At 49.0% G+C, this 10,845-nt stretch overlaps 1 protein-coding gene across 1 annotated transcript; it reads left to right on the forward strand.

Moving 5' to 3' along the window:
• Positions 1-283: 283 nt before the first annotated feature.
• Positions 284-9,962, forward strand: LOC311617481 (PRAME family member 8-like; the record flags this gene model as incomplete). Its single annotated transcript, XM_084873823.1, has 4 exons — positions 284-454; positions 6,092-6,405; positions 7,092-7,871; positions 9,062-9,962. 4 exons carry the CDS (start codon positions 284-286, stop codon positions 9,630-9,632), a joined length of 1,836 nt encoding a protein of 611 aa, XP_084729949.1. The 3' UTR covers positions 9,633-9,962.
• Positions 9,963-10,845: the final 883 nt, after the last annotated feature.

The following is a 10,845-nucleotide window of genomic DNA, read 5'->3' on the forward strand; positions in this document are numbered from 1 at the left end:
GAAATGTTTTCAGGAATTAGTTCTCTCTTTTAAGGAAATATTTTTGAAATTTAACCTATCTTAAATACTTGAAATTGCAAGGAAAGCTTTCTCAAATACAAATTAATAAGTATATTTTATCTAAAATGTCATGAAGGTTTTGGCCTCTACGGAGGGCAAAATATTTCTTAAAATCCAACAGCAAAATTTCAAGAGGAGCGGCTGCGGGTTTGTGCAGCGCCCGTGTGCCCGCCGCCTCCTCCGCGCCGTCCCACAGGCCTGGCACGGGCGCGGGCGCGGCACCATGAGCGTCCTGGGGAGCCCGGTCCGCGCCTACGACTTTCTGCTCAAGTTCCTGCTGGTGGGCGACAGCGAAGTGGGCAAGGGCGAGATCCTGGCGAGGCTGCAGGACGGCGCGGCCAGTCCCCCTACGGCCACCCGGCGGAACATTCCCCTCGTCCCATCCCCGGGAACCGCCAGTCTTCCATCGGATATTTCAGTTCAGCATCAGACACGTTCAGCCTAACCCACGTGGCTTCCTGGTTGAGCGTCAACCCATGTCCCGAGAGGTCACCGGTTCAAGTCCTGGTTGGAGCGTGCAGGAGGCAGCCCATCTGTGTTCCTCTCACCTATGTTCCTCTCTCTCTTTTTCTCTCTCTCTAAAGCCAATAGAAACATTTAAATAAAAAAATATACATTTCTAAAAGGAAAAAAAAAAAAAAATTCAAGAGGAAATTTAAAAGACAAGAGACTCTAGCCACCTGCATTTTTAATTAGGTTGGAGCCGGAGTGACCTTGGTGCCTTGTGAATCAGTTGTAAACATTTACTGAATTTGCTCTGCTTTGCCTTTTCAATCGAAGATACCTTCTTCAATTACTTAATAAATTACCTTTTTAATTTATAATCAAGGTTTCATATAATTTCATCTAAATGAAAAGGCAATGTTTTTATAAACAATTAAACTCTAATAAAGCCACCAGAAAAAGCAAGTGAGATTTCTGTTTGTCTGCAATGTAATTTTGAGTGTCTTTTTGGTTTGCTCTTTCCTTGTTTATTTGACAATAAACAAACCATCTTTTCTGTCAAAGAACAGTTTAGACGGCCACCATATTGGACTGTCTGACTTGGCAGCCATCTTATTGGCCCCATGGCTTGCCACTCCCCGGGGGCCTCCATCTTGAAACAACAAAGGCCAACCCCAGATAAAGTCCTCTAAACCAGTCACTGAGACTTCCCATGATTCCTCTGTATTTGCAAGGAAGCCAAAGATTGTACTCTTTGAAAATGTAATTCTAAATATAATAGAAAGAAAAAATGTGAAAAATTTGAAATCTCTTCCCTGTGTATTTGCAATGTAAACGGAAGATTGCTAAAGTATTAAATCTGACAGTAAAATAGCAGTCACCCTTACTGTAAAGGGACTTGCAATATAGCTAGCTCAAGCAAAAGTCCTATGTGCTGCTTGCTGCAAAGGAAGACAAATGTTCTTAAGCGAAACTCTCTGAAGCCTGAAAATTGTTGTGGAAGGAAATAGAGGAAAAGCTTTCTTCAAATATCTGAAGAACTGTAATTAGGAGCCCATATATTTGTCTCATAAACTGAAGTAAGTGATTTGGGTTTTTGCCTCCCTGACAAAGTTTATGTTAAGTTACTCATATTTTTATGCAAAATATTGAAATTAAAAGTTATCAAGACTGCATTGTAAAATTTCCAAAAGTGTTCTGCTATTTAAATTTAAAAGGGGTGGGGGGGACAGAAGAGTAATATCCTGTAGGTAAATTACACCCAGAAATGTTTACTTTGAAAATGACTTTTCAGCCGAAACCGGTTTGGCTCAGTGGTAAAGCATCTGCCTGGGGACTGAAAGGTCCCAGGTTCGATTCGGGTCAGGGGCATGTAAGTTGGTTGCGGGCACATCCCCAGTGTGGGGTGTGCAGGAGGCAGCTGGTTGATGTTTCTCTCTCATCGATGTTCCTAACTTGCTATCCCTCTCAATTCCTCTCTGTATAAAATCAATAAAATATATTTTAAAAAATGATTTTTCATTTGTAATGCTAATAGCAAGACAAACATAAAAAAAAATCACATGGTATCAAAATAAGCCAAAGGTAAATTGTTTGGGCAAAAAATGAAAAAGGATCCCAAGTCACATTTATAAAAAAGATTTCTTCATTAATCTTTGGTTGAGAATGTATTTGTATATTTCCAAAAAACTCTAAGCCTATGTGGATTTCTGCAACAACGGATCCCAGAGAGGAAATAACACAGGACTGTTCCAGCCACAGAAATAGCAATGGCCCCTAAGAAAAGAGGAGGAACGGTCCAGAAATAAAGATGGTGAAGATGCCACCACCATGTCTGATAGGAACCCAAGGCAGAGTTCTCCAAGTCACTGCCATTCACAGAGGAGGAAACAGACCCCGGAGAGTGAATGGTCTGAGCTCACACTGCGAATGAGTCTCCCAGCTGAGATTTGAACCCAAGCCGGGTGGTCCGTGGGCAGCCTGGCTCAGACTTGTGAAAACTGCCTCTCCCTTCCAGGAAATGCCAGCAGAAGCCCAGCTCAGTTTTCACACCGCACGTCTGGGTCTAGTGTGTGCTTTGCTCATGTGTCCACATGTGTTTGCTTGGTAGTGATTTCATACAGCAGACAAATTCTATGATGCCTAGTGGAGGCAGCCTGGGCTTGTGCTGCCTCCTGGGCACCCCGTGACTCCAGGCATCAGCAGTTTCTCTGGGGCCTCCACTCACTCCTCCCTACACTGTCTGATCAATGCCACTGTCTTCCCCTCCTGACTCAGAACTCTCCAGAGTCAGAGCCTGGCCCACACACTGGATGCTCAGGAATATCTGTGTTATGCGTGGTTGACAGTAGAAAGACGGGGGCCTAATGGAGGCTGTGCAGGATAAGAGTTCCACATGGCGGCAGTTGGCTGGCCATTACTGGCCTCCCTAAGACCACCAAGAGCCACACACTCATTCCACACACATGATCTAAGGAGCCATGATTACACCCTGGCCTCACCGAGCCTTTCATCCAGCAAGCCAGAGTGATGTTAGACAGGAATAGAACAGAGAGATAGTGGGGGACAGGCTTACTGAAGGGGGGATTTGAGGGGCTGTTTGTCAGCAGGGAGGTCATTGGGGGTGTGGTGAAGTGAAAGGGTGCCATGAGGGCAGGACTGGGGACAATGGACACAAGGGTAGTGAGGGAAGGCACTTGCTACCTGGGCTTAGTTCTCTGGGGAAGAACCTCTTCCCTTTGATAAATGTCGGCTGGTGGTAGCAGTCATGTTGTCAGGTTTACCTGTTACTGGCCCACAATAATTTCTGTCTCTGGCTCAAACATCTCAAAGAGCCCACAGCTGTGTCTTTTGTGCCCTTCAGGCTTGAAAATGTGTAACTCCCAGATTGGGCCACTTTCCCACTAATCCTATTCTTACATTCCATCCTATCCGCCCAGTTGGCTGAGCTAATCCCATCTTCCCCAGAGCAGACCCACCCTTTTCCTCCTGGGCGGGACAGAGATGGAATTCTCTCCTTTTGCTCTCTAGGACGGCACTGTGTTCCCTCCAGCTTTTCTCCTTTTAGATCCTGAATTCACCCAGAGAATAGTCTTTCCACCTCTCTTCTTTCCAAGAAAAACCCCCATCTTTTCCATGGCCCAGGGTCATTCACAGGGTCTCATTAGGATGGCCCAGCGCCACCCTGCCCAGCCCTGACCCCTGCCTCTCCTGGTCCTTCCCTCAGAGAAGCCTTGTGGTCTGAAGGGCCGCCCACATCTTCAGTCGCTCACTCCTTGCTCCCTGAGGAGCTAATGATCTGCTACGTCCCCTGACAGAATACCTGAGTGACAGCTAAGTGCATGGACACATTTTTCCTTCCTTGAGGATGCCCCCATTGCCTTCTGGGCCATTTTAACTGTGGATAATTAGGATTACTTTGAGGTGGCCATGTTCTCAGGTTGTGTTTTTTCCTGTCTAAAGTCAGGAACCCATTTCACCCTTCACTGTCTCACACTGAAGATGACAACTTGTAGGCCATCACTCCAGCTCAGTCAGTGTGTGAGGAAGGAATCAATGCCTGAGGCCACACCCTTGCCCCTCTCAAACTTAATATTTCCTAATCCCATCCCATTTCTGGGATAACCAATTAATATGGAGAAAGGCAAAAATCCAATCAAGTTGGGGGCGGGGTGTAGACCAGGGGTTCTGATTGGACGTTAGCAATTGAGAAGACCTATAAAAACCTCAGGCACCAGAGGGGAGAGTCAGAGTCCTTCAGTTCTGCAGTCAGTGCCCTGGGTCTCCTCCAGGTCTGAGATCTGAGCCCCAGCCAACCCGGTCACAGCAGGTAAGGTACCAACCTCAGCTAAGGAGTCAGCCTCATGGTGGCACGAAGCCTGACCTGGCACGGAGATCTTCTCATATTCTTCCTTTTTTCCAACCTTTATTTTTTTTAAAAATGTATTTAATTGATTTCAAGAAGAAAGGCGAAGGAGATTGAAACAGCAACATTGAGAGACAATAATTGATCAGCTTCCTGCTCAAGACCGCTCTGGAGATAGGGACCAAAATGTGGCCATTCTTGCCATTTGCAACTGGACTACAGTTTATTTTTTAAATATCTAAACAAGCTGATTCCCTGACCCCCAAGGCCTCCTGCCCCGCCTCCCAGTGAAAACATCTTAACTGTTAACTGTGTAGGGGGTTATAGTTTTGGACAGTTTTTAAAAATGTATATATTTTATTGATTTTCTTACAGAGAGGAAGGGAGAGGAGAGAGATAGAGAGCTAGAAACATCGACCAGCTGCCTCTTGCACATCCCCTACTGGGGATGTGCCCGCAACCAAGGTACATGTCCTTAACCGGAATCGAACCTGGGACCTTTCAGTCCGCAGACCGACGCTCTATTGCTGAGCCAAACTGGTTTCAGCTGGGACCGTTTTAATATTTAGTTTGTGTCCCTAGATTGATCTGAAACCTTTCTGCCCAATAAATTGGGGGTCAGCATTTAGGCTCCTGAGTACCCACTTCGTAGTCAGACTGGAATGAAAGATGTGGGTGTTTCTGAGATGCTTGTCCTGGGGCCGGTAGGGGAGAGCTATGGCTCTGAGGCCACTGAGCCCAGAAAGGGTCTTACTAAACCGAGACTGTCCCCATTGCCAGGCAGTGGCTTTAACCCTGAGATGATCCCTCTGAGGCCCTGAATAGAAGGCAGTGCCTGGGCCTGCCTTCAGCCACGTTGCAGGCGGAACCCCAGGACGCCCCAAAGTGGACCTCGGTCTGGGTCCCCGTGCAGAGAAATGGGGAGATTGGTTGGACAGCATTCGGGATTATTGGTCATAACCTGTATTTTGGGAGTTTCTAATATAATGAGGAGTTTTATGAAAGGAAATGGCCTTATGTAAGCCCACCCATGTCACCAGGAAATCAGTCAAAGTAGAAGTGCCAGTTAAGGTTTAGATCCTGCCTGCCCTGTTCAGGTACAGAAACTGGTGAAAATGGCATGAGTATCACCAACTGGGTGGAGAAACACGGATGCTTGAAGCATAGACGGCTGCTACCTGAGTACCACATGGGAGCGAACGGGACCTAGGATCCCTTCCTTGGTGCAGAATTTGAGAGCTTGATCTTCACAGGAGTTGTCCAGATCATTTCAAATTTCAAGAGTCTGAGCTAGGCAAAAACTATGTCCGGACACTTCCCAAACACACATTTAACGCAAGAGGGCTGTGAATAAATACTTATATATGCTTCTTGGAGGTCTGTGTACTACGTGACAGCCAGAAAATAGCATTTTTTTTTAAAATAGAAAATTCCAGGGTTTCTCTCTCTTACCCCAGCAAGTTCAAAACTGTTACATGAACATTAATATTCAGTGCTACCAAGGGAAGGTTTATGTAATAAAGGCTTATGTTGGGCCTGAAAAAAAAAAAATAGAACAGTGTTAATCAGGGACAGGCTTACCGAAATGGGAACTTTGGGGGTACAGGTCATAAGGGAGATCATTGGCCCTGGGTTGATTTATTTGAGGGATGGGGAGACAGACGCTGGGGGTGCAAATAATTGTCCTGACAAGGATGTCTTGTTCCCTACTCCTTTCCGCAGAATTCCTTTCTGAGCACCTTGAAGATGAGCATGCAGACCCCGCCTACACTCCTGGAGCTGGCAGGAAAGCGCCTGCTGAGGGACCAGGCCTCGGCCATCGCAGCTCTGGAGCACCTGCCCGCCGAGCTCTTCCCGCCTCTGTTCATCCTGGCCTTCCATAGTAGACAGCACCAGGAGTGTCTGAAGGCGATGGCCCAAGCCTGGCCCTACCCGGTCCTCCATCTGGGGGCCCTGATGCGGTGGCCTCGGGTCAAGGTCTTAAAAGCCGTGTTGGATGGGCTTGACGTTCTGCTTGCGCAGGAGGTTCGCCCCAGGTAAGGCTGCCCCCGGTGCCTGGTAGGGTCCTAGGCATCCCGGAGACAAAGGGGGTTAGGGCATGTGGAGGGCCTAAGGGGGACCCGAGTTTTCTGAAGGTGCCAGTGAGGGTAGGGAGCCCTGGCACCCTGCTGAGCTCACTGGGGAGTGGAGCACTGCCTACTGGGCAGAGGCACCTCCAAACTGTGCCCTGCCTCCTCCCAGTGGTAGTTAAAGGTACAGGAAGTGCTGAGCAGGAGGGATGGAAGGAGAGGAGCAAAGCAAAGCAGGGGGAAGAGGAGGGCATGGGAGACGATGACTTTGAGAATCAAAGTTAAGGTCAGGGTGGGGGTAGAGTCTGATTGTTGCCTCAACTCAGATGCTTAGTCTCATTCTGACCTGCCCTCATTCGGTGGATCTTTTTTAAAAAAAATTTTTTTAAATTGATTTCAAATTGGAAGGGAGAGGTAGAGATAGACATCTCAATGATGAGAGATAATCATTCATCTGCTGCATACCACACACACACACACACACACACACACACGCACATACACTAGACATTGAGTGTGCAACATAGGCACATATCATGACTGGGGATTGAACTGTGACCTCTTGGTTCATAGGTAGATGCTCTGAGACACACTGTCAGCCAATGTCATGTAGACCTGAATGAATCTAGACTAATGTCCTGCTTTCCCCACAGGAGGTACAAACTGCGGGTGCTGGATTTAAGGAACCTGGGTGCAGACTTCTGGAGAACGTGGTGTGGATACAGCACCCAGAAGCACTCATCGATGGTACCAGTGACTGTGCACAGGTCCAGCCCCATCATGGAGCACCCCTTAGCTCCCGTAGAGGTGTTTCTAGACCTTAACTTCAATGAAAGGAACAGAGATGCGTTTTTCATGTACGTCATCCAATGGGCCAAGCAGAGGGAAGGGCTGGTACACCTGTGCTGCAAGACGCTGAGGATTGCTGTGGTGCCCTTCCAGAGGCTGAGGCAGGTCCTGGATGCGGTGCAGCTGGACTGCATCCAGGAGGTGGAAGTGAACTGTACCTGGGACCTGACCACCCTGGGGACGTTTGCTCTTTACCTGGGGCAGATGAAGAACCTGCAGAGACTCTCTCTCTCCTACATCCAACTTTTGAGTGATGAGGATGAGGATGAAAATGAAGATGAAAATGAGGAGGAGAATATAGAAGAGGAGGAAGAACTGGAGGAAGAGGGTCTGGAGATGGGAGAGGAAGACAAGTCAGAGAGGGAAGAGCAGGAGCAAGTGGAAGAGGAGGAGGAGTTGAATGAGGAAGAGGAGTGGCAGAGGGAAGAGCAGGAGGACCAGGAGGAGCAAGCGGAGCAGGAGGAGGCAGAGGAACAGGGATCCTTTTCCCAATTCCTGTCTCAGATGCTCAGGCTGCAGCACCTCCGAGATCTCAACATGAATTCCCCCTCCTTCCTCCGAGGCCGTCTGGACCAGATGCTCAGGTGAGCTGTGTAGCAGTGGTCACAGTCCCTGAATGTTAAGGGAGTGGTCTTGTTAGGTGCTTTGAAAGGTGGTATCCCATGAGCACCCAAAGGAAGCATGTTTTAAAATCAGCCTGTCAGGGTGGGTAACAGTACTGGATCAAAGAGGGACTCAGCAACCCTGGGTGTGTGAATTCTTCCTTAGTGACAGATGTCTAAGTGATGAGGCGTTAGGAAGAGGGTTGGGAGGAGGCAATGCCACATCAGTTGGAGCATTTTCAGACATAAGCTATGTTCCCACAAGCCATGTGAACACACATGAGCCTCTCGCAGATTCCCCATCTGACATAGATGGTCCTGGGTACTAGGAAGGTCATTAGTAGAAAGGGCAAGCATGGTTCCACAGCAAAGAAGCGGGAGTGGACAGGATTGCAGAGTGACAGTGGTTTGTGGGGATGTATGGATGGAAGTTGCCTCTGCACACTGGCCTCCCCAGTTGATGTTGTAGAATCTTCCTCTGGTTTACTCTCTCCCTGTTCTTTAAATCCTCAGAGAAGGAATTTTTTTCCCCCATTGATTTTTAGAGAGTGAGAGTGAGAGAGAAATACGATGTGAGAGAGAAATGATTTGTTGCCCTCATCACATGCCTCAAACCCAGGCCGGATATTGAAACTTCAATTGAGATCTGTCCCCTTGACTGTGAATCAAACCTGAGACCCTTGGGTCCAAAGGGAAAGCTTTATCCACTGAGTCAAACAGGCTAGGCCACTTGAGTTCCCTATGAATTAGAATCTCCTGTGGTCCAGATGTCTGGTGCCTGGAGCCAAGCAGTGGACAGAAGGGAGCCTGAGTTGACAGGATGGTTGGTTTTGTCTCCCAATCATAAGGTACAGGGATGTCCACCTGGACCTAGACACTGTCAGGCTCTCTGAGCAGTTTCCCGGGGTTTCCCTTCTGTCCAAGCACCCTCCAGCATACAGTGCTCTGCTTGGCAGCTGAGGAAGGAAGCTCTGGAGAAGTGGTGACCTTGACCCAGCCTAAAAGGAGTCTGGGCTTCCTGGGTGTTTCCCTTCATCACATTGTCAGGACAACCCTGGGCTTGGACAAATCGGTCTTCTCCCACATGGAGGCCCTCTCTACCTGCCCCCTCCCTTCAACCTCCCCCCCTCCCCCACCCGTCCCCAGGAACTAACCGTTCTGTGTCTCCACAGGTGCCTGCAGACCCCCTTGGAAAAATTCACCATAAGTCATTGCCAGCGCCTAACCCATTCAGACCTGACACACCTGTTCCAGTGCCCGAACCTCAGGCAGCTGAAGTGCCTGCGTCTGTATTGTGCCAGCCTCTTTGACTTTAGTCCTGAGCTCCTCCGAGATCTGCTGGAGGCAGTGGCACCCACCCTCCAGGACCTGGGCCTCGATAAATGTGCCATGGTGGACTCCCAAGTCGAGGCCATCCTGCCTGTCCTGAGCCGCTGTCACCAGCTCAGTTTCTTCACCATCTCTGAGAACCGCCTGTCCTTGGCCACCGTGGGGAAGCTGCTGCGTCACACAGCCGGGCTGCGCAGCTTAGAGATGGAGCTGTACCCCGTCCCCCTGGAGTGTTACACGACCCAGGACACTGTCAACCAGAAGAGACTTGACGAGATCCAAGCTGAGCTGACGGGAATACTGAGGGAGTTAGGACAGCCCAGGTCCATCCTTCTCGTCACCAAGCACAGTGGCCACAGGGAATATTATGATATGGCATTTTCATATCAGGGAGCCCGTGCTGTGCCCCTGTAATGACATGCTCAGTGGGAGCACCTGAGCTGCTCTCTGGGCCTTTGGAAGCTGAAACCTCAGACCTGGGGGCACTATACAGGGGCCACCCCATGTTTCATGTTCATACTCTGTGTGAATGGGGAAAGGGAGGGACACAGCCTGGGTACAGGATTGCAGGGACAAAGGATGGGAGTTCATGGGACCTCGAAGGCAAAGTGTCCTACCATCAGAAACATGAATCTCATTTGCGTGGGGAGGGGGCAGAATTGGGGCTTGAGCTTCTTGTGTGGGAGTGAATCCCAGAGTGGATGATTGTAAAGGAATGATGAGAAATAAAGATAATTTCAAAGGCAACCTTCTTGTCCTCTTGCTTGTATTCTCCTGTCTCTGCAGTTCACACCTCAAAACCCTGTAGTCACTAATGAAAAAAGGTGGGGAGGGCTCAGGGTCAGAACCTGGAACTGCTGGGATGTGGTTCGGCTGCATTGCTCAGCACCATGTTATCCCTCCCGCCAGGCCTTCTCTACTCTCTGGGCCTGTCTGACCTCCTTGTGGCTGCTCAGTGGGTGGATACAATGGGACTTGCTATGTGGCCCACCAACCCCTGAGGTGAAGGGGACCTCTCTGCTGGCTCTGACCCTGGATGCCAGTGTTCCCTATGGTTCTGCAGGTGGACTCACAAATGTCAGGACTTGTGTCAGGAGGGGTTCAGGGAGAAGGCGTGGCCCTCAGTTCCAGAAGGGCTTGTCCACACTGCAGAGGCACCGAGTCCTTGGGCCATCCAGCTCATGCCTGTCAGCCTTGTGCAGAGGAAGTAACCTGCTTATGGCCAGGAAAATTGTCCAAATTCCTTTGAGCAAAATACATTTTCTGAGGATTCCTACACCACACAAAATATAACCTGGCAAGCGGGGGCAGGTCATATCCATGGGGGTTGGCTTATGCCCATTACACCTCCTGCCTCTTTATGGAGCTAGACTAGAGAGCATGTACTGAAATCAGCCTGTCAGGAAGGTAAACAGACACACTGCACAAATGAGTGAGCATCTTCCCTGTGCTCAGTCGCTGTATTAGGTAGTGTGCCCCCGAATAGCCAACAGGGACACATGGACTCAGGTAGGAGATTTATAGGGATGGGCTCCAGCCTTCATTCCCAATACCTGTTCTCTGCAAGCTGGAGAACCTACAAAGCCAATGGTATAACTGAGGCCAAGTCCAAGTTAGGCTTGAGAAC

The sequence above is a fragment of the Pipistrellus hanaki genome (genome assembly GCF_964339955.1).
Source record: "Pipistrellus hanaki genome assembly, chromosome: 2".
NCBI classification, from domain to species: domain Eukaryota; kingdom Metazoa; phylum Chordata; class Mammalia; order Chiroptera; family Vespertilionidae; genus Pipistrellus; species Pipistrellus hanaki.